Source organism: Manis javanica, chromosome X (genome assembly GCF_040802235.1).
Source record: "Manis javanica isolate MJ-LG chromosome X, MJ_LKY, whole genome shotgun sequence".
Taxonomy (NCBI): domain Eukaryota; kingdom Metazoa; phylum Chordata; class Mammalia; order Pholidota; family Manidae; genus Manis; species Manis javanica.
This window is the reverse complement of record NC_133174.1, coordinates 136,748,683-136,772,973: the sequence shown is the minus strand read 5'-3', so window position 1 is coordinate 136,772,973 and position 24,291 is coordinate 136,748,683. Positions and strand designations below refer to the sequence as shown.

General features: G+C 39.0%; 1 protein-coding gene across 1 annotated transcript; it reads left to right on the top strand.

Moving 5' to 3' along the window:
* Positions 1-16,875: 16,875 nt before the first annotated feature.
* Positions 16,876-17,312, top strand: LOC140847374 (spermatid nuclear transition protein 3). Its single transcript, XM_073227551.1, has 2 exons — positions 16,876-16,995; positions 17,190-17,312. Exons 1-2 carry the CDS (start codon positions 16,876-16,878, stop codon positions 17,310-17,312), a joined length of 243 nt encoding a protein of 80 aa, XP_073083652.1.
* The last annotated feature ends 6,979 nt before the right edge of the window (positions 17,313-24,291 follow it).

Here is a 24,291-nt window from a genome sequence, read left to right as displayed (position 1 = left end):
CTATATGCATATTTTAATGTTGTGTATTTGTGCTGAAGACCGTATTTCCAGCCACTTTGCCCCAAACCTGTCAGAACAGTGTGCCTCCTTGGCTCCCTTATTTCAAGTTCCACAGTGGCCTGCAGAATGGAATAGCTGAGTACCAACTTCAGGGGTGGGGGTGGTCAATGGCCTCTTGAAACTTTGATATTCGGGGATTCTCTGATCTCCAAAAACATCCTCACTGATTCATGTAACCTAAGATGGTAGAAGTACACAGTCCTAAGGCGATCTGAAGACTCTTTTGGCCTTTTCGGAACCCTAACAGGGCACACTTGCTTTGGAATGCAAAGGCACCTGGGAGAATATGGATGGTGAGTAGTGATGCTGGGAAGGGAAGCCCCAGCCCAGGCTTTTAGTCACCAGTAGGTGAGTCGGACATCTGGAAAGAGGATCAGTATCCTAGAACACTTATTACCTCCATGTCAAAAGTTTGGCAGTTGAGCTGAGGCCTAATATTTCTAACAATAGGAGCAAAATGTTGCAAACTAATGGCTAGTCCTGGAGAGAAAGGAGTGTTGGTGGCACAGAGCACTCGTCCCTGGGGCTCTGCCTTGTGTTTTCATTCTTTAGACTAGCCTTACACCTCATAAATCTGTCAGTCATTTCAAATAAAATTTCTGTTTGTGTTGCGCAAACCATTTCTAGCATTTTATATGAGCTGTCTGGCAGGCTGCTGAGACAATGAAGACTGTATTCCACATTGAAATAAGGAGAGAAAATGAGTTTCTACCTTAACTGATCATTTCTTTGCTACCTCTAATGCTGCACACCTATTAAAAAGCTTGTGACACACTGCCTCCAGTTTGGAGAATTTAAGTTGAATCTTCTCATTCGGGTTACCATCTGGTATGCTACTAACAGTCTCAGAGAGTAAGAGGCCATCTGTTAATACTTTTTCTGGGAAGCTTTTTATAGAGTAGTGAAGTGGTAACTCTCAAAAACACATTGTAATGACTTACAAGATCTTGGGTATATGGACGAGTTGAGGCTGATATTTTATTTCTACTAACAGTACTGTCTGTCTTTGAGGAGAGACAGAGGAATCAATAAATATGGCATATTTGCATGCAAAAAATGCTTATCTCTGATATGTGGAAAGCCATAGGTCAACAAATTATTGGTTTTACAATATTTCAAAAGGAATATTATAACATATACTGAGAAGTAATAGTAATGATGATGTTGATAGTCACTGAACACTTGTCATCTTTCAGCCACTGTGCCCAGTGCTTTACATTTATCATCTTATTTTCTCCTTAAAATAACTTTGAGAAATAGTTGCTGTTACTGTGCAATTTTCAGATGAAAATTGCTCAGAGAGGTTAATGACTGGCCCATGGCCCAGGGCTAGTAGTAGCCAGGACTTGAACACAGTTTTCTTTTCAGACTCCAAAGACTATGCTATTAATGATGACCTTTCTTACTGTCCTGCAGAAGTTAGAACGGTGTCCTTTTTTGTAACCAGCTGGATACCAGTAACTAAACTTTCTGTTACTAGAAAGAGAGGCTTAGATAAATTTGACCCAGGACAGCTGAAGGTTTGCATTAGTAACGATGTGTGGTATGGGTCAGCATGGGTTAGGTTTTGCTGTAGTTAGAAATACCCTCCCAAGTCTCAGTGGTTTAGCAGAAAAACATATGTACTGCCCAGGCTCCACACCCCCCAGCTCACAGGGACTGTCATGATCACTCACGGCCAGAGCCCCACTCCTGACCGAGGCGTCTGTGATCACAATTGTACCAGCCCCTGCTCATACCCTTGCACGTTTCATTGGCTAAAGCAAGGGTTTCGTCAACTCAAATGGAAGATACGAGTTAAATTCTCCGAAAGTGTTGAGGAATTTCAGTTCTACAACATATATGCCCAGGAAGAGGAGAATCAGAATATTTGTAACTAGTTCTGGTTACCACTGAAGCAATTTCACAGCAGTTGATTAAAAGCTTCCTGTTTCTGGCCCCTCACTCACTGAGCATTTCTCAATTTGACATTACAATAGATGTTCCTAAGACATATCTTTGCATTGACTGGGCTATAAAATATTTCCATTCTTGTCCAGACATCACTAATTGTTCTTTAGGGATCATTCCTTGTCTGAACCAGCCTCCTTTCTATCCACTGCCTATCAGAGCTCTCTTTTGAATCTCCATCCTTTCAATGTTGGAGGGTCCTGCTATATACAAATCATGTCAGTATCTTTTTCACCCATTTGGAGTTTACTCCAAAGATTATTTCAAATCATACAATTGAATTTTTTTCTTCTTGTTAATATCACAGTATTTCAATTTCAACTCTGTTTTAAAATTTTTGCTCTTAGTAGTTTCCCAGTATATTCAAAGTGGAATTTCTTTTTGCATTTGAGGTAAGCCAATGGTGGATGCATTTATGTCATGACGAAATTTAAAAGACAACTTGCAGAGCGGTATGGACAACTGTTCTCAGGTGTGTCCCTTTGTTCTCATCAGGCCACAGGGGAGAGGCACACACAGGGACCCTTTTTAGACAGCTTGCCCTTGTTAGAAAGGATGACTTTTGGAGGAGTGGCAAACTAAGCACAAATGTTTAACATATCTGTTTTATTTTCTTCTTATGTTTTTCTTTTATATTTATTGTTTTTTTTAAAAAAACACTTTATTGAGATCTGAGTGACATACAGAAATCTCTACATATTTAATGTAAACAACTTGATGAGGTTAAAGACAAGTACACACCTGCGAAACCATCACTACCATCTATGCCACAAAAATAACCATTATCTCCAAAAGTTTTCTACCCCTCTTTTTTTACATTAAATTTTTAAATTAAGGTATCATTGATATATACTCTTATGAAGGTTTCATGTGAAAAACAATGTGGTTACTACAATCACCCATATTATCAAGTCCCCCCCATACCCCATTGAAGTCACTGTCCATCAGTTTTCTTCCCCTCTTTTTATTCTTTTTTTTTTTGTGATAAGAACACTTAACATAAGACCTACCCTCTTAGCAAATTTTTAAGTATACAGTCTGTACTGTTCGCTGTAGACACTGGGTCATACAGATCTCTAGGACTGATTCATATTGCTTTGCTGAAACTTTGTACCTTTTGACTAATGCCTCTCTGTTTCCTCCCCGCCTCCCCTGCCAGCCCCTGGCAACCACTATCTTACTAGTTGCTTCTATGAGTTTGACTGTTTTACATTCCTCATTATACATGGTATGTAGTATTTGTGTCTGGCTTATTTCACTTAGCATAATCCACAAACGGCAGGTTCATCTGCAAGTGGCAGGCTTTTCTTCTTTTTTTTTTCTTTTAAATTAAATTCATTTATTTTATTTTATTTTTATTATTTATTTTATTTATTTTCTAAATGATTTTTTTATTGAAGTAAAGTTGATATACAATATTATATTGGTTTTAAGCCTACAACATAGGGGCTAGGGGCTTGTCTATTTTGTTCATCTTCTTCAAGAACAGCTCTTGGTTTCATTCATAACATTCTAATGTTTTCTTATTCTCTATTTTATTTATTTCTGCTCTAATCTTTATTATGTTCATCCTACTAACTCTGGGTTTCATTTGTTCTTTTTCTACTTTATTCAATTGTGAGTTTAGACTGTTTATTTGGGATTGTTCTTATTTCTTGAGGTAGGTCTGTATTGCTATATACTTCCTTCTTAGAACCTCTAAGGCATCCCACATATATTTTGAACTAATCTGTTTCTGTTTTCATTTGTGTCCATGTCCTGTTTGATTTCCAAAAGAGGTAGAGATTTAAACTCATGCTAGTGGTCTCTGAAACTTCTGCCCTTAAGCTTTGCATTTGACAGATCATACATTTATCAATAGTGTGTCAGTATGATGGATCAAATTATGGCTCCTGCATTCTCTACTCCCTGGTAACTGCTAGTAGGCTGACTTTCTTTTTTTTTTCGTAGTGTATACACAATTTATTTTTATTTATTCATTTATTTGTTTGTGTTTTATTTTGATATCATTAATGTACAATTTCTTGAACAACATTATGGTTACTAACCTCCCCCTATTCTCAAGCCCCCCCACATACCCCATTACAGTCACTGTCCATCAGTGTAGTAAGATGCTATAGAATCATTACTTGTCTTCTCTGTATATACTGCCTTCCCCATGTCCCCACCCCCCTACATTATGTGTGCTAATCATAATGTCCCGTTTTCCCCCTTATCCCTCCCTTCCCACCCATCCTCCCCAGTCCCTTTCCCTTTGGTAACTGTTAGTCCATTCTTGGGTTCTGTGATTCTGCTGCTGTTTTGTTCCTTCAGCTTTTCTTTGTTCTTATACTCCAGAGATGAGTGAAATCATTTGGTACTTGTCTTTCTCCAACTGGTTTATTTCACTGAGCATAATACCCTGTAGCTCCAGCCATGTTGTTGCAAATGGTAGGATTTGTTTTCTTCTTATGGCTGAATAATATTCCATTGTGTATATGTACCACCTCTTCTTTATCCGTTCATCTACTGATGGACACTTAGGTTGCTTCTATTTCTTGGCTATTGTAAATAGTGCTGCCATAAACATAGGGGTTCATCTGTCTTTTTCAAACTGGGCTGCTGCATTCTTAGGGTAAATTCCTAGAAGTGGAATTCCGGGGTCAAATGGTATTTCTATTTTGAGCATTTTGAGGAATCTCCATACTGCTTTCCACAATGGTTGAACTAATTTACATTCCCACCAGCAGTGTAGGAGGGTTCCCCTTTCTCCACAACCTCACCAACATATGTTGTTGTTTGTCTTTTGGATGGTGGCGACCCCTACTGGTGTGAGATGATATCTCATTGTGGTTTTAATTTGCATTTCTCTGATGACTAGTGATGTGGAGCATCTTTTCATGTGTCTGTTGGCCATCTGAATTTCTTCTTTGGAGAACTGTCTGTTCAGATCCTGTGCCCATTTTTTAATTGGATTATTTGCTTTTTGTTTGTTGAGGTGTGTGAGCTCTTTATATATTTTGGGTGTCAACCCTTTATCAGATCTGTCATTTATGAATATATTCTCCCACACTGTAGGATGTCTTTTTGTTCTACTGATGGTGTCCTTTGCTGTACAGAAGCTTTTTAGTTTGATATAGTCCCACTTGTTCATTTTTGCTTTTGTTTCCCTTGCCTGGGGAGATATGTTCAAAAAGATATGCCTGGAGAGATGTCATGTCAGTGTCATGTTTATGTCCAAGAGATTTTTGCCTATATTTTTTTCTAAGAGTTTTATGGTTTCATGACTTTTATTCAGGTCTTTGATTCATTTTGAGTTCACTTTTGCATATGGGGTTAGACAATAATCCAGTTTCATTCTCTTACATGTAGCTGTCCAGTTTTGCCAACACCACTTGTTGAAGAGGCTGTCATTTCCCCATTGTATATCCATGGCTCCTTTATCATATATTAATTGACCATATGTGCTTGGGTTTATATCTGGACTCTCTAGTCTGTTCCACTGGTCTATGGGTCTGTTCTTGTGCCAGTACCAAATTGTAGGCTTTTCTTTTTCTTAAAGACTGGATAATATTCCATTGTATGTATATACCACTGTTATGAACTGAAGGTCTGTGTCCCCCCAAAATTCACATACCGAAATCCCAGTCTCCAGTGTGATAGTGTTAGGAGGTGGGGCCTCTGGGAGCTAATCAGGGATTAATGCCCTTACAAAAGGGACCCCACAGAACTCTCTTGCTCTCTTTCTGCCATGTGAGGATATAAGAAGAGGTTGACCATCTGCAACCTGGAAGAAGTCTCTCACCAGAACGCAACCATGTGGAACCCTCATCTTGGACTTCCAGCCTCCAGAACTGTAAGAAATAAATGTTTGTTTATTAAGGCCCGCAACCTATGGTATTTTGTCATAGCATCCCAGACTGACTAAGACAATCACATTTTCTTTATCCATTTGTCCAACCGTGGACATTTAGGTTGCTTCTATATCTTGGCTAGTGTGAATATGCTGCAGTGAACATGGGAGTACTGATATCTCTTTGAGATCCTGATTTCAATTCCCTCTGATGTATACCCAGAAGTGGGATAGCTGGGTCATGGGGCAGTTCTGTTTAATTTATGGAGAAGCCTCCACACTGTTTTCCATGGTGGCTGCAGCAATTTACATTCCCACCAGCAGTGTACAAGGGCTGCTTTCTGCCACACCCTCACCAGCATGTGTTTGCTGTTTTAGATGGTAGTTGTCCCAGCAGGCATGAGGTGAGAGCTCACTGTGTCTGTGATTTGCATTTCTCTGGTGATGAGTCACATTGAGCACCTTTTCACATACATGTTGGCCATTTGTTTATCTTCTTTCGAGAAATGTCTATTTAAGTCCTTTCCCACTTTTTACTTGATTACTTGCTTATTTGCTATTGAATTTTAGGAGTTCCTTATATATTATGGATATTATCCCCTTATCAGATACATGGTTTGGAAATATTTTCTCCCATTCCGTAGTCTGTCTTCATTTTGTTGATGGTGTCCTTTGCTGTGCAGAGGCTTTTTAGTTTGATGTCATCCCACTTGTTTATTTTTGCTTTTGTTGCCTGTGCGTTTGGTGTCATATCCAAGAAATCATTGCTGACACCAGTGTCAAGGAGCTCTTCCCCTGTGTTTTCTTCTAGGAGTTTTACAGTTTCAGGTCTTATGTTTAAGTCTTTAATCCATCGAGTTGATTTTGGTGAGTGCTCTAAGATAGAGTCTAATTTCATTGCTTTGCATGTGAATATCCAGTTTTCCTAGCAGCATTTATTAAAGACACTCTCTCTTTCTTGTTGTGTGTTCTTGGTGCTCTGTGGAAGATCAGTTGACTCTATGTGCGTGGGTTTATTTCTAAGCTCTTTATTCTGTTCCATTGATTTATGTGTCTGGTTTTATGTCAGGATCATACTGCTTTGATTACTCTAGTTTGTAATGTATTATGAAATCAGGAAGTGTGATGCCTCCAGCTGTGTTCTTACTCAAAATTACATTGATTATGTGGAGTCTTTTGTGATTCCATATAAATTTTAGGATTGTTTTTCTATTTCTGTAAAAAATGCCTTGGGGATGTTGATAGGAATTGCATTGACCCTGTATATGATTTTGGGTAGTATGGCCAATAGTAATTCTTTTAACCCATAAACCGTAGCTCTCTTTCCACTTATCTGTGTTTGCTTTAATTTCTGTCATCAGTGTCATGTAATTTCCAGTTTATAAGTCTTCCACCCCCTTGGTTAAGTGTGTTCCTAAGTATTTTATTCTTTTTTGATTATAAAAATAATACATATTCATTGCTGAAATTTAGGAAAATATAGTAAAAGTGATAAAAAGGAAAAATCACTGGTGATCCCATTAAAATAATAATCATTGTTAATATTTTGGAAAGCAACTTTTAGTTCTTTCTGTATACTCTGCACATCATGCTCACCCTCTTAACAGATCAGTCCCCCTTTATGCACTGTAGTAGTAACCTGAATATTTCTTCAAGGCACTTATTGAAATGCATAGTTATGTATTTATTTATGAATTTATATGTTGAATACATCTGCTGCACCAGAGCATAAATGCCATGAGGACCCGTTTGTGTTCTTATTCTCCAGAGCTTGCCAGAGTGCTTGCCACATAATTAGTGCCTAATAAATATTTGTTGAAGAAATGAATTATATACACACACAAGTGATTTTAAATCTTATAATTGCATTTTCTTTTATTTAAAATCATTTTTCAATTTCAGCTATATTTTTAAGTTTTTGCTGTTAGTGGGTTCCCAACATATTCAAAATGGAGTTCTTGTTATATTTGAGGTAAGCCAAATGGTCTTTATGTATTTTAAATATATATGTTTAAATTGACATTGTGCTTAAGTACTATTTTATAGCATGCTTTTTATTACTTTAACCTGTATTGTATTTTACTGAACAATATATTGTATTTCCTAAGTATTTTTTATAATTCTGACGTTTTTGTCAGATAATTTCTTTCGGATGCACAGAATTTTAGCTTATAGATCAACACACCAGGGTTTATTGAACCATTTCCTTAGTATTGCCTATTTGTATAGTTTTCAGTATTTTGCTCCTTTAAGTACTGCTGTGTGTTATGTATACTTTCTTGGGAACCGATCTGATATATCCTTGGGATAATTGGAAGTTCTGGGTCAAGACAAATGAATTTCTTTAAGGCTCTTGTTATATTGCCAAATTGCACTTCAGAATAGTTGTGCTAATTTATATGGGAGTCCTTATCTGTGCATCCTCAACAACCTCACATTTTATAATTCTTTTACTTTTTGCCAGTTTTATAGATGAAAATCTCATTTCATTTGCATTTCTTTGCTTATACATCATTCTTTCTCTCCTTTCCTTCCTCCCTTCCTCCCCTTTCTCTCTCCCCCTCCCTCTTTGCCATTTGTAGTTTTTCCTTCATTACTACCCTGTCCATGTCTCTTGCATTTTTTTTTCTTTCTGTTGAGATCTTTTTTCCTGCTTATTTGTGAGAGCTCTTTACATATTAAGGGTATTGACCCTTGTCTGTCACATGTATTACAAATTTTTTCCAAATTTGTCATTTCTCTTTTATTATTATTTATGGTCTTGTTGAAATAAATATATTTAAAATTTTTATTTGGTCAAAACTAGCAGTCTTTTCCTTTATAGCTTTTGCCTACTTATGCTTAAAGAATTATTCCTTCCTCTGAGATTAAATATATTTAGTATTAAATTTTATTTAATATAAAATATAGCTTATTTTTCCCCAATAGTTAAACATTTCAATTTAACTATTTAATTCATAAGGTATTGATAATGCTGTAGGGGAGGAAAACTAATTTTCTCTCTACCCTCTGGGTTCTTGGCTGAGACCCCCTGTAATAATACAGATCAACAAGAGATACAACAGTTTCCATTATGTATATACTCACGTGTGGGAGCCCTGCAAAGATATGAGGCTCAAAAGGTGGCTAGACTATTGAGGTTTACATACCATTCTGAGCTATAAAAAGGGATAGAGGCCTAGGGCTTCAAAGTAGGGGCAGGCAACTCACAGGAAGGTAGGAAAGGAAATATTTGGTTAGCGAAGTGCCCTGCTGTGCAGATAAGTCTCTGGCTGAACCAGTTCTCTCTGGTAATAGCTCTCTTCCTGGTACAGGTCCCAGGAAATTTCCCTTACCAAGAGAGCTCTGTTTTCAATCCTTCTCCTCGGTCTGCAGGTTCTCAAAATAATCAGCTCAAAATACTCTTTATGCCATAGAGGCATATTTTGGGGTGGTATATTCTGCTAAGTTTCAATGGCATAGTGCAAGATATTGATTGACTTAATTTTTCCCCATATTTATCCAATTCTACCAGCTCTGTTCAAACTCCTTACCAGCTTGGATTTCAAATGTCTTTTACTAAAATGAACGTTTATTCCTAATATTCTAAACGTGTTATTTATGAATGGGATTTTCTTTTAAAATTGTATTTTCTACCTTATTATTTCTGGTATACACACTACTATAAATCCTGTACATTTATTTTGTAACCACCTAACTGAATTCTCTTCGTAGTTTCTATAGTTGACTCTGTGGCATTCCTAAGTAATAGAGTGTGATTATATCTGCAAATATGGTAATTTTGTCTTCTACTTCCCAATATTGCCTTTGTTTTTCTTGCTTTGCTCTGCATATATTTATGAATAATTATACAAAATTGGGATCTTACAGAGCATAAAATTTACATATATATCTCCATTTGATATAATGAAGGTGTTTCTTCATTGGCACCTTACCACTTCAAGAAAACCTGAAGTTTAGTATTTGCATAAAACTCCTTCATATGAGAGACCCTATCATTTCAAAAAATAGTTTTTTGGCTTCTTTAAACTTATTTATTTATTTAACATTTGATTTCAAAATAATTTCTGTTTTATAATATATTGCAAAGAATTACAAAGAATTTTCATAGACCCTCATCTAGCTTCTTCAATTGTTAACATCTTACATAATCATAGTATAAATACCAAAACCAGAACATTAACACTGATGCAATGCTGTTAGTCGATCTATAGACCTCATGCAGATTTTTTATCAGTGGTTCCACTAATATCTTTTGTTTTGGTCCAGGATTCCATCCAGGATCACACATGGCATGTAGTTGTCATGTCTCCTTTGTCTCATGTGATTTGGGACAGTGTTTTAGTCTTTATTTTTACCGATTCTGAACATTTTGAGGAGAACCTGTGACTTACTTTGTTGAATGTCATTCAATTTGAGTTTGTGTGAGGTTTCCTTGATTAAATTCCGATTTTGTATTTTTGGCAAGAATACCACAGAAGCAATGCTGTGCCCTTCCTCGGGCATCGTATCAGGAGGAACTTGATGCTGAGAGCCCCCATCCTGATCCTGTTAACTGTGATCCTTGTTTGCCGGGCTTCTTTACTGTAAAGTCACTATTTCTCCCTCCCTAATTAGACATGCCTTATGGGATGCTATTTTGAGACTATGTAAATATCCTGTTCCTCATCATATTTTTGTCCACTAATTGTAGCATCCACTGATGATTTCTCCTGAAACAGTTACACCATGGTGTTTGCCAAATGGTGATTTTCTATGTTCATCATTTCTTCTTCATTTATGAATTAAAAGGGCTTTCCTTTCTCCGTCATTTATTTATTCAATCATGTTTGTATTTCAATATGGACTTGGGGATATTTACTTTATACTTTGGGTTATACTCCATTACTACTTTGTTTTGTTGCTCAAATTGTTCCAGCTGTAGCCACGGATTGCTCTTCCAAGATGACTCCTGAATCCCTTTGACATGTCCCCATCCTTTTATTCTTTGAGCATTTCCTATTTTCTGGTGCCACAAGATGCTCCAGGCTCGACTTGTACATTTGCTACCCCAGTCGGTCTCTCCATATTGTATGTCCTGCTAAGGAAATGTCTTTATAATCATACTTTATTAAAAATAGTTGGTAGGAATTCATGTGGATTTTAATAAGTGCCCTCTGGACACCTGTGAGGATGGTCATATGGCTTTGCTTCTGATGTGATGAATACTATTCGTAAATATTCTAACAATCAATTACCTATGTGTGTGCCTAAAATAAAACCTGCCTAGTCATAGCAAACTAGCCTCTTAATGTTTATTATTCTTCAGGAAGTGCTTTGCTAATATTTCACTTAGAATTTATGCTTCTAGATTCACAAACTAGATAGGGTTTTAGTTCTCATTTTGGTGCTTTGTCAGGTTTGGGTATCAGAGTTAGTGTCCTGGGGCTGCTGTGACAAGTTATCACAAACTGGGGGGCTTCAAACAACAGAAAAGAATTCTCTCATGGCTCAGGAGGCCAGAGGCTGAGATCCAGGTGTGGTCAGGGCTGGTTCCTTCTGGAGGCTCGGAGGGAGAATCTGGCCCAGGCCTCACTCCTGGCTCCTGGTGTTGCCGGCAGTCCTTGGCGCTGCCCGGCGTGGGGCTGCCTTGTGCCCGTCTCTGCCTCCGTCACCCCGCAGCTCGCCCCTGCATGTCTCTGTCCTCTCCTCTTCCTGTAAGGATACTGGTCATTGGATTTAGGACTCACCCTGAATCCAAAATGAGTTCATTTTGAGATCCTTAACAAATTACAATTGCAAAGACTTTATTTCCAAATAACATCACTGAGGTTCCAGGTGGATATGAATTGGGTGTTTGGGGGGCACTATTCAAACCACTACAGTGGCTCAGTAAAATTAAGTGGATAAGACTTCCGTTACGTGTTTTTGCAATGTGGACCAGAGTGTCCTTTTAGTCCTAGTAACCTAAAATCTGAGTGTGACATCTTTATACACTGTGTTTCTCGCTTTAGATCACTGTTGCTTGTAAGTAACATCTTCTAGTCTTTATTGTTTAGGCTGTTTAGGGCCTCCACCATCTTTATGGTTTTTCCCTTGGTTAATTATATTTTCTCCTATGTCACTCTATATATCACATGTAATCATATAATTCAAAACTGTTTATGTATTCATCTATGCAGCAGCATATGTATATGTGTATGATATAGATAAAAATATATATTAGCATCTGGCAACAAGCTGACATCTAGGATGCAGTACTAACTTTTCATTAATTGATTCATGTTCATAATTGGTTTATGAACACTACAAGTGTCACTCTTATTTTTATTCAAAAAAGTGACCATACATTTGTGGTGGCTTTGGTAGGGATCGAGTTACTCTAATCAGCTTGCATCATATTAAAGAACTGCTGTTTTCATCTGATGCCACAGAAGGGCGCCCTCAACTTGCAGCCTTGATACTGTCCCCAGAGGGACCATTCGAATTTGTAAGATGAATTGAACTTCAATGGGCATATGAATCTTCTGACAGACCTAGGGAATAACCTGAAGAATGCCAAGAAGAGATATCGAAGAGAAGGGATTTGGCATTTGGCAAGCTTTGCAAGAAGCATGCGTGACAGAAGGGGAAGCAGGGGAACAGTGAGTGGACCGCGGCCAACCTGGGGGCAGCTGTTTGGTGAGGGATCTGCAGGATGGGCGTGTAAGCCCATGGCTTCTCTTGCGGATTCCAAATCTTTTCTGCCTTTGGTTTAGTTTCTATCCAGCCTCGTCAGTGTTGCTGAAATGCAGGTGATGCACCCCCGACTCCTGCCCTCTGCCCCAAATGGTTATCTCCCAGTTCATAGCCTGGACGGTGCAGGGGGAGGGAGGTACTTAATCCAGCTCGCTCAAACCCTTCCAAACAGAAAAGAACCAGTCAAGAGTGAGCAACTGAGTCATGTACCTTCTTGGAATACTCCCCCTCCACTTTAAATAAATACATGATAGATACTCAGTTTACCTTTGATGAGTAAATGTTTCTTGATTTGCTCCACGGGATCTAGCACAAAGCTGAGCTCACAGTAATAACTGGCCACCATTTTCCTGAGCACCCTACTCTCTTCCTGTTGCTTGCCTAAGTTATCTCACTTAATCCTCACAATAAAAGCAGATGACCCCAACCTCAGAAGCTTCTATGGGATTGAGTGACATAATCCATACAAACCACGTGTCACAGTGAGTCACTACCATGAGGCTGGTTTTAACAGATGAGGAAATGGAGGCCCAGAAAGGTTAGGGACTTGCCCGAAGTCACGCAGTTAAGAAATGAATGATAGAACTGGGCTTCTAGCCTGACTTTATCAGGCTCAAAGCCTGGGCTTTCCCCACTGCCCTGTGCTAGAGGGAGATGGACTAGCCAGCATGGAATAAAGAGACTCTTTAAAGGCTGTCTACCCCAGGAGCACATTAAGCTGGTTATTTGGCTGCACTATTTTGCTAATTAATTTGGTACTTGCTTAAAAACCAATAAAAAATGATTGTGGGAAAGTTTTAAAGTTTCCAGAGAAAAGGTTGTTTATATGTGGCACAGTGGAGCAAGCAGGAGAGAGGAAAACAGATGGAAATGGAAGCAGAGGCCTTTGCTGTATTGCCATATGCCTGTTTTTCAAATTAGACATTCCAAAGTCTTCCATCAGGGTGGTTTGGTGTGTCTATCTAGGCAGTTTTCCATTGCTTGGAAAAGACATAAAAGCTTTTGTTCATCATGAAAGAATTTTCTCCTTCCCACCTACAGTAATTGCCAAGAATGAGATCTGTTACAGTCATTCCAGAGAAGAATGATTGCCTTTCTTTGCCTTGATGCCACGTAGCGGAATTCAGGCAAAGGTAGCAGCCTGCGATGTGGGTCCGTGGTGCTGTGGTTTAAGAGTTTCCGTTTAGATAATTTCTCCCTGGGGAGGGTCCAGGGTGCTTCAGCCCCGAGAAAGAGCTGTGTGCTTTGGAACAGGGCAATACACCTCCCTCGTTTTTCAGATGTGAAATCAGAAACCTGGATAGAAGGGATTTGCTCCATGTCCCACAGCAACTGAGTGCAGAACTGGGAAGTGAGCCCAGATCTTCTCACTTCTGCAGGGAAGCTGAACTTAATCCACCCTAACTGAGGGTTGTTGAAGGATGCAACTAATCGTATGTGCTAGATTAACTGGCAGGGGAGACTGTGGGAGGAACTGATAAAGAACAAAACATCAAAGTAAGCCTGATAATTATGAAGAACAGTACGTCAGAGTAACTGCTGTCAAGGTAACTACTGATGTAAATTGAATATCTGTTGCTTACTGAAAGTAGGATGATGTACAACTGTGGCTCTGATTCCAATTAAATAGAGCTGAAAATCCACTACAGTTTCAGGGCCACTTGCTACCTCTCCAGGCACTGAGGGTGTGTGCTCTGCTCAACAGTACAGTTGAGCTCATGTGTTCCTGTGGGCCTCAATGCTTGCTTTCTTTTCCCCTAGCACGTCCAGGCTAGCTCATTGCACTGCAGATGGCCTTTTCATATCTTGCCTGTTTGCTGTGAAGGACCCAAGAGATTTTTCAGGTAATGAGGTAGTTAGTCCTATTGAAAGAAAACATAACCAAATGCATCTTTCCCCACTTTGCCAACCTCTAGTGTTCCCTCAGTCCCATCATCTGTGACGTGGGAATAACATCACTGTTTCATTGGGGCTTTACCATCCCCTACTAGATACTAGGTAGCCCTCCCTGACATAAGAGTCTTTGGATGTTGGGACAAATTACCCATAGACACCAGTGCATGTTGTGAGAGGTTAAAAAATGGCCCCTTCAGACATCAGGCCCTAATCCCTGCAACCTATGTTACCTTGTCTGAAGAAAAGGTCTTTGCAGATGTGATAAAGTTAAGGATCTTGAGATGATATTATCCTGGATTATCTGGGTGAGCCCTAAATGCAGTTCCACATATCCTTGTAAGAGGGAGACAAAGATGATACACACACAGAGATTTGAAACTGCTGGTTTTGAGGATTGGAGTGATGCAGCCACAAGCCAAGGAATGCTAGCAGCCACCAGAGGCTGAAAGAGGCTAACAGTGGATTCTCCCCTGGGGCTTCCTGAGGAAACGTGGCCCTGCTGACACCTTGATTTCAGACAAGTGAAACAGGTTTCAGGCTTCAGAAACTACACACCCTGAAGTCATCACCTTCCAATCTCCTTGTTCCCTGCCTAGCCTTAAGCTACCACTAATATTTTTGTGTTTATAGATTTGCCTCTTGCAGACATTTCATACAAATGGGATCATATCATGTGTAGTCTTTTGTGACTGGCTTCTTTCACTTAGCATCATGTTTCTAAGGTTCATGTGTGTTATAGCATGGGTCACAATTTCATTTATTGTATGGCCAAATAATATTCCATTGTGTGGATGTACCACATTTTTTATCCATTCATCAGTTGATGGACATTTGAGTTGCTTCCACCTTTTGGCTATTATGAATAATGCTGCTGTGAACATTCACACAAGCTTTTGCCTGGACATAGTTTTCATTTCCCATGGATATATACCTAGGAGTGGAATTCCAGGGTCATATGGTAATTATGTGCTAAGCTTTTTGGGAAGTTGCCAGACTGTTTTTCAAACTGCTGTACCATTTTACAAGCAGGGTATGAGGGTTACAATTTTTTCACAACCTCACCAATGCATGTTATTATCTGACTTTTTAGTTATTACTATTCTCGTATGTATGGAGTGATATCTCATTTTGTTTTTGATTTACATTTCTCTGATGGCTAATGATGCTGAGTATCTTTTTATGTGTTTACTGACCATTTGTATATCTTCTTTGGAGAAGTATCTGTCAGGTCTTTTGCCCACTTTTAAATTGGGTTGTCTTTTTATTATTGAGTTGAAAAAGTTCTTTATATAGTCTAGATAAATGTATATTGCAGATATATGATATACAAAATCATTCTCCCATTCTGTGCATTCACTTCTGTCTCTTCAGTTTCTCTATGAGATCTGTTGAATCACAGGGTTTTAATTTTTATGTCAATTTATCAATTTTTTTCTTCCGTTGCTTGTGCCTTTAGTATCATACCTAAGAAACTACTGCCTAATCCAGGGTCATGGAGATTTTTGCCTATGCTTTCTTCTTAGAGTTTTATAGTTTCAGCTCTTATATTTTGGCCTGTGATCTGCTTAGAGTTAATTTGAGTACATAACATGAACTAGGGGTCCAAAATCATTCTTTTGCATGTGGACATCCAGCTGTCACAACACCATTTGTGGAAATAACTATTCTTTCCCATTGAATGTTTTTGGCACTCTTCTCAAAAATCAATTGTGTATAGATACACGGGATTATTTCAGGACTCCCAATTCTATTTCATTGGTCTATATGTCTGTCCTTATGCCAGTACCACACTGTTTTGATTACTGATAAGAGCAGTGATTTCTCACTGAAGAACAGAAAACTGAGGAGATCTGAACAGGCACTGGGAAGAGGAATGGGATGGGGAAGTTTCCTGTAGTAGCCAAGAAGTGAATGGTATTCAGGATGCATAAGAGAAAACTGTTGAAGGGAAGAGGGATGATTCACAGTTCCATAGAAACTTAAATATAGTCACGTTATCTTGGGTGTGGATTTTAGGTAAGACATCCAAAATAGTAGGTAACGGTGAAGGATGGGAGAAAACAATGAGACAAAGAATGAGAGTGGTTATGTGGTAGGGCTTGGCGGAAACACCCTCTTCCGTGCATGCAGATGATGAGAAAGGTTGGCAGGTCAGTTTGGGGAAGCTCCTCCGGGGAATGTTGAGGTAATGCCCACTGCCTCTAACCAGAGCATCTTGGTTTTCCCAGCATCCCCACCCCTTGGGAGGAGCCAGGAGTGATGCTTTGTAATGTCTATGCTCCCTACCCTTTTCCCCTGCTGCCTGGAGGAGGTGCCTTGCTGAACAAAGCTAAACAGCGTAGCTCCTCATTGTCCTGGCAAGGGGCATTTTATATAGACCGCTCTAGAGACCCCTCTAGAGACCACTGGGAGGCTTTAACATGGCTAATAGCACAGTTATGGAACAATCAACCCCAAGCACAAAACAATTAACCTCCAGTACAAAAGGGAGGACAAAGAGGAAGAACCCTTGTCAACACAGGTCCAGATGTGGTGGCCAGGTGAGACCACCTCACCCAAGCTCCTCGTCTTCTTTCCCATTGATTCTCCCTCCCCTAAGACTCCTGCCCTTTCTTTGCTTGGCATAAAACCCCTCATTAGCCAGGCCTTTCTTTTGAAGCCCTCCTTCTCATTCTGTTGCCATCTTCTTCCTCCAACCTGGTGCCCTTCTGGGATCACTCTGTTGCCCTTCCAGGTAAAGAAGATACAGAAGGGAATAAAAAGACTGCTTCATGGGAGTGCAAGAAAAAAATTCTATTGTATTCATGCAACAATTCCAAGAAAGGCGAAGAGAGTGGAAAGGGCCAAGAAGTTTTGACCCGTAACAAAGACCGAAAAGTAGCCTGAGCCCAAATCACTAAGTCCAGTTCCCAACAAACACTGCAAAATGACACTCTTATAAGACATTACAATGTCATGGAGCAGAGATGGTGGTGATTAAAATAAAATCAACAAATTTTGAAAAGTCCCTTATTCCAGGAGATGTGTGCATGAGCAACTTCTCTGATCATGAGGAAGAAGGGAAGGCAGGAAAAAGATGTGTGAGAAGGGAGAAGGTGAGGTTCCGCAGAGTTGGGGGCCATGGTGGCATGTCCATAGTTAGCCAAGCACTGGGGATAAAGACTGGGTGAGGACTAAGCACTAAAGACAAATTTCCATTCTTAACAATTTAACATATGGTCAAGGAGGAAAAAGAACTTGGTGTTTCTTTATATGTGTTTATCTGTGTGTGATTACATCAGCATTTAGATTGCCTGAACCTGTATGGGGAGAGGTGTGATGTGTGTTGGGTGACAGGGTCACCCACTAATTAAAAGTGGACAAAGAAACCACCTCAAGAACACCTACTTTATAGTAGTGTTTGCTTTCCCTCACACTATGCAGGAAACAACTAAATGCCCTCAAAAGAACCCAAAATTCATCCTAATAGAAGTTATTTACATCACTCCCAAGGACTAAAATAATGATGTTTGGATGTCACAGACTCAGTAAAAATTAGGACACTTCCTTAGTTAGAAAATTGGGGATGGAACAGTGTTCTACCATGGTGAAGGAAATCTCTGTCCAGTCATTAGTTGACCAGTAAGCTAAAAGAAGAGGCTTAGTGGGTTCACATAACAAAGAACACAGGCTTTATAAAATTAGCTCACAAAAGTTGCTAAGCCACAAAACAATGACAATTACAATGAGCAGCAGCAACAACAAAAACTCAGAGCAGGGGGAATCTGATTTCCAGAGTTGCCACATTATTGGACTATCTAGTTTTCAACAAAAGAATTATGTGGCATAAAAGAAACAAGAAAATACACCCATACACCGGCACAACAGCAACCAATAAAAACAGTTCCTGAGGAAGCCCAGAAACTTGACTTGCTGAACAAAGACTTTAAATTTGTTCAGAGAGCTAAAGGAAATCATCTAAATCACTAAAGGGAAGTATGAGAACAATACCACATCAAATAGAGAATATCAATAAAGATATAGAAATTATACAAAGGATCCAAATAGAAATTCTGGATTTGAAAAGTCTAATTATGAAATGAAAAACTCACACAAGAGGGTCTCAACAATGGATATGAGTAGGTAGAAGAAAGAATCAGGTAACTTGAAGATAGTTCAGTTGAGATTATCTCGTCTGAAGAACAGAAAGAAAAAGAATAAAGAAAAGTGAGCAGTGCCTCAGTAACTTATGAGACAGTGCCAATTGTGCCAACATCTGCATAATGGGAGTTCCAGAAGGAGAGGAGAGGAAAAAAGGGGTAGATAAAATATTTGAAGAAATAATGGCTGGAACGTTCCCTAACTTGATGAAAACCATTAATCTACACATCCAAGAAGCTCAATGAACTTCCCATGTGATAAACTCAAAGAAATCTAGACAGAACATAATAAAATCATCTCAAGACAAAGACAAAGAGACAATCTTGAAAGGAGCGGGAGAAAAATGCTCTTAACTTATAAGGAATCCTCAATAAGAATCAGCTGATTTCTCATCCGAACCCATGAAGGCCAGAAAGCAGATGGCATTTTCAAAGTACTGAAAGGAAGCAGGGGAAGCTTCTGTCAACCAAGAATTCTGTATACAGAAAAATAAACCATTCAAAATGAAGTAGAAATTAAGACATCCCCAGGTAAACAGAAACTGAGGGAATTCATCACAAGCAAAGCTTCCCTATAAGAAATAATACAGGAAGTCCTTCAGGCTGAAATGAAAGAAAACTCCATTGTAACTTAGATCCACATAAAGAATGCTGGTAAAGGCAACTACACAGGTAAATATAAAAGACAATGTATGTGTATTTTTGTTTGTAACTGCTTTTGTATATTCAATATGATTTAAAATGCAACTGTATAGTGTGATTGTTATAAATCCACGTTGAGAGGCACAAAATATATAAAGATGTAATTTGTAATGAGAATAATATATGGGTAAAGGAACCATAAAGAAACAAAGTCTTTGCACACTATTGAGGTTAACTTGGTATTAATTTGAAATAGACATTCATAGATTAAGATGCTTAATACTAATTTCCAGGGCAACTACTGAGAAAATAACTAAAAAATATAGAATAAAAGAATCAACAGTCAATACAAATTGTACACTATAAAATGTATATTTAACACAAAACAAGACAGTAATGGAGGAACTGAAGAACCAAAGTACATAAGACATAGAAAATAAATAACAAAATGGAAGACATAAATCCTACCTTATCAGTAATTATATTACATGTAAATGGTTACTGCTTTAAAAGGCAGAGATTGGCAAAATTGATTTAGAAAACATTGTCCAACTATAAGCTGTCTACAAGATACATACTGTAGATTGAAAGACATTCATTAGTTGAAAGTAGAAGGATAGAAAATGATATGTCCAGAAATGGATAAGTTGATCCTAAAATTCACATGGAAATGCAAGGAATCAAGATTACATACAAACAATTTTGAAAGAGAAGAACAAAGTTGGAGGACATATGCTTTCTGATTTTCAGACAAAGCTGTAGTAATCAAGACAGTGTGGCACTTGCATAAAGAGAGACATGTGAGTCAATGCAATATAATTGAGAGGCCAGAAATAAAGCCATACATCTATGCTCAATTAGTTGTTTCAATGAATGGTGCTGGTACAACTGGATATCCACATTGAAAGAAGGAGTTTTGACCCCTCCCCAACACATATATATATATATATATATATATATATATATATATATATATATATATATATATATACAAAAAAAAATAACTCAAAATAGATCAATGACCTAAGTATAAGAGCTAAAACATTTAACTCTTAAAAGAAAACAGGTGTAAATCTTCATGATCCTGGACTAGGCAATGGTTTCTTTTACTCAACACCAAAAGCACAAGCAACCAAAGGAAAAATAGATGAATTAGACTTCATCATGATTAAAACCTTTGGTGTATCATAATTAAAATAAAAATTTTTGGAGAAAATATTTACAAATTACATATCTGATAAAGATCTAGTATCCAAAATAGATAAAGAAATCTTTCAACGCAACAACAAAAAGACAAGTCAATTAAAAAATGGCCAAAGGATTTGAATAGACATTTTTCCAAAATGATATAAAAAGGACAGTGAACTCATGAAAAGATGCTCAATATCATTAGGCATCAGGGAAATGCAAATCAAAACCACAATTAGGTACCATTTCTAGACACAATTAGACACCGGGATGGCTGTATTTTTAAAAAATGGAAAATAACAAGTGTTGGTGAAGATATAGAGAAGTTGGAACCCTCACACATTGCATTGCTCTTTGGCATGTAAATTGGTACTGCCACTGTGAAAACCAATTTGGCAGATCCTCAAAATGCTACACATAGAGTGGCTATATGACCCAGCAAATCCAGTCCTAGATATCTACCCAAGAGAATGGAAAACAATTGGCCACACAAAGACTTGTACACAAGTCTTCATAGCAGCATTAGCTGTAATAGTCAAAAAATGGAAGCAACACAAATGTCCATCAATTGAAGAGCAGACAAAAGGTGGTACATGCATAAAATAGAATGTTTTTCAGCCTTTAAAAGCAGTGATGTACTCATATATGCTACAACATGGATAACCCTCGTGAACATTATGCTAGGTGAAAAAAGTCGGGAACAAAAGACCACATTTTATATGATTCCATTTATATTAAATGTTCAGAAAAGGGAAAATTACAGAGGAGAAAGGAGATTCGTGGTTTCTTAAAACTGGAGCCGAGGAGGGACAGAACAGGGTGGAAGGGTGATAGTGAAGGGTACAAGGTTTCTTTCGGAGGTGATGAAAATGTTCTAAAATTAACTGGAGTGGTGGTGACCCAGATATGGATATACTAAAGACCATTAAATTTTATACTTTAAATGGGTGTCTTTGTATGGTCTGTGAGTTATATCTCAATAACGCTGTTATAAAGCCAACAGGAAATATCTCCAGAGAGGGTGCACCCTATTGATTTAGCTTGAGTCTTATGCCCAGTGTCTGGTGCATCTAGACTGACCATCCCACTGGACTGTTGCCAAAGGGGAAAGAAGACATTTGTAATAAGGAAATTGTGGTGCTGTTACCAAAAGATGGAAGGATGGATGCTTAAACCCCTCCTGTGAATTATCATTTTACTTGCAGTGGAATTCTAATATATTACCGTGAACTACCAGGCCCCAGCTGACCTGTTTCCACCTGCCTCTCCAATTTCTTCTCCTACTGCTCTTGCTTTTCTTCCTTCTCATCCTTGCCTCTCCTTAGACAACCTGAGCTCATTTCTGCCTCAGGGCATTCTTATCAGCTGTTTCCTCTGCCTGGCTTGCTTTTTCCCAGGTCTTTGCATAGCTTCCTCCACATCATTAATTCTCAGCTCAAAGGTTATCTCTTGAGAGATGCTTTCTTTGACCACCCTCACTCCAGTTGCTTGCCGGTTTGCCACATTGTCTTCATAGCTATTGTCATTGTTTGATGATATTTTTATTACTTCTGTCTACCCTTCTCCCCTGATAGGACATAAATTCTGTGAGCTCAGGGACCATGTTTGTTCCATTCATCATGATAGTCCTACCATCCAGCATGGGGCTTAGCACATAGTACAAGCTCAGGAAGTGTTTGTTAAATGAGTAAGTAATTTCAACCCCAAAATTTACTGTAATGAACTTTCTACACCACATTCTATCACCTTCTTTTTTTTGACATAGAGCAAGGAAAGGGAGATGGGTGGTGAATAGGAGCCTGAAGAGAGAAAAAAACTAGGAAGTTCAGAGCTGCATCATAATTGTTCTATGGAGCGATATTCTAGAACTTCCAGGAATTCATAAAGAATAGAAATCAGTGCTGTGAATGGGACCTAGGCAACCATTCTCTGGGATGTTGTGGCCCAACACATTCTTTCCCTCTTCATTTTCACGCTCTCAGATTCAGTCCTCTCTCTCTCTGTCTCTGTAACATAGATGCATCTAATAGGGGACTAATGGAGGCCCTGGGAGCAGTGTATGTCTTTGTTCTTGAAAGCACCTGTCCACTCACTGTGCATGGGTCAACTCCAATTCCTCTTCCCCTCCAGAATCTTTCCAGTTTGTGCCAGTCTATACTGTGCTGCCAGGTGTCAGCATGCCCCCCAAACTTGGTTGCCATCCCTCTCTTGGAAGCATCTGTCTTCTGTAAGCTTCTACCACAACAGAGTTCTAGTGTTTATGCCAGTCTTTGAAATGGGCATAGATCAGAGGCTCCAGCCAAGCTGAGAGAGGCCACACAAGAAGGTGTGTGACAGATGACAGATTGCTATTGCTGAGTTGGTCCTCAGTCCTGGGCCAGCCCTTGGTACTGAGTGAATGAGTGTCGTATGTCTCACCTGCACCACAGGAATTGTGACACATAAGCACATGAATTCATGGGCAGTCCTGAGGTGGCTGTCTCCCTGCATTGCACTGCCTCCCCATCAGCAGCCGGCTCATGCATGAGTAAACAGAGTTGCTGGCTCCACTCAAACCAGGCCGCTCACTGTGAAAGTGGGACTGTGGGGGTGCTCTCTCTTCTGGGAGGGACTTCAGGCCCTCCACATAACCAGGGCAACAACTACTAAGCAGTGGTCTTGGTGTTCACCAACCATTTAAAAAGGCATTGCCTGTGTTTTCTCATTCATTGTTTTATTACATTTGCAACTTTAATCACACAGTTTTACTACATGACCATGGCCTTGATATGAATATATATTTTTATTCTCCTTTTAAAAAATTGTTACATAGGCATTTTTTTACTACACATACTTTGTAAGCCTATCGCTGTTGAGACTGTATAATATAGGGGTCATCTGGCAATGCCTGGAGACATTTTTAATGAGCTATAATAGACATGTAACATATGTCTTTCAGCTGTACAACGGAATGAGTTGATATTTGTACACACTGCAAAATGATGACCACAAAAGTCTAGTTACCATCTATCATACATCATTACAAAATTTTATTCTTTTTTAGCCACTTTCAAATATGCAATATAGTATTATTAACTATAGTCACCATGCTGTACATTATATTCCCATGTCTTACTTGTTTTATAACTGGGAGTTTGTACCGTTTCAAATGGGTGCAGGGGGTCAACAGATACAAACTTTTGGTTATAAAATAGAAGGGTATTGCCTTCGGATGCAACCTGTTTCCCAGTGCCCCAGGCACAGGGCCTTGGAGGACTATAGACAACCCTGCTAAACCGTAGGTCTATGGATGAGTTTGTTGCAATGCAGGCTGGAATCTGATTGGGGAAGAGAAGATGGGAAGGTGACGGTACCTGCTAGCTTAGGTTGCTTCTCTACTTTGTCTGGATGGAAATGGATTAACTTGGTTATCCTTGTGGCACAAGCTGTCCTGGCTGCCCATTTCAGTTTTGAGGGTTGGATAGGAGTACCTGGAGGAGCAAGGCCTCCTGTGGGCAAGTCCCAGTGGCTGCTTCTACGTGGTGGGGGGACCAGGGAGGCTGCCAAGCTCTTCTGTTGACACTGTGGGGGGAGTGCAGTAGCTCTTATACTGCTGTTTCACAGTAAAAACACCTGCTAGCAAATAGGAGGGTCCAACATGTAGGAAGATAAAGGTTGGGGAGAGAAAAAATTAGTGCAAATCCCATACAGAACACTAATAAGAAATCTCTCCATAGAAGCTGGATTGTGTTTTTCTAGAGCAGTGTTGTCCAATATGGTAGCCACTAGTTACATGTGATTTTTTAAATATGAATTGATTAAATCAAATTGGAACTTTACTTCTTCAGTCATACTAGCCACATTTCAAGGGCTCAATAGCCATGTGTA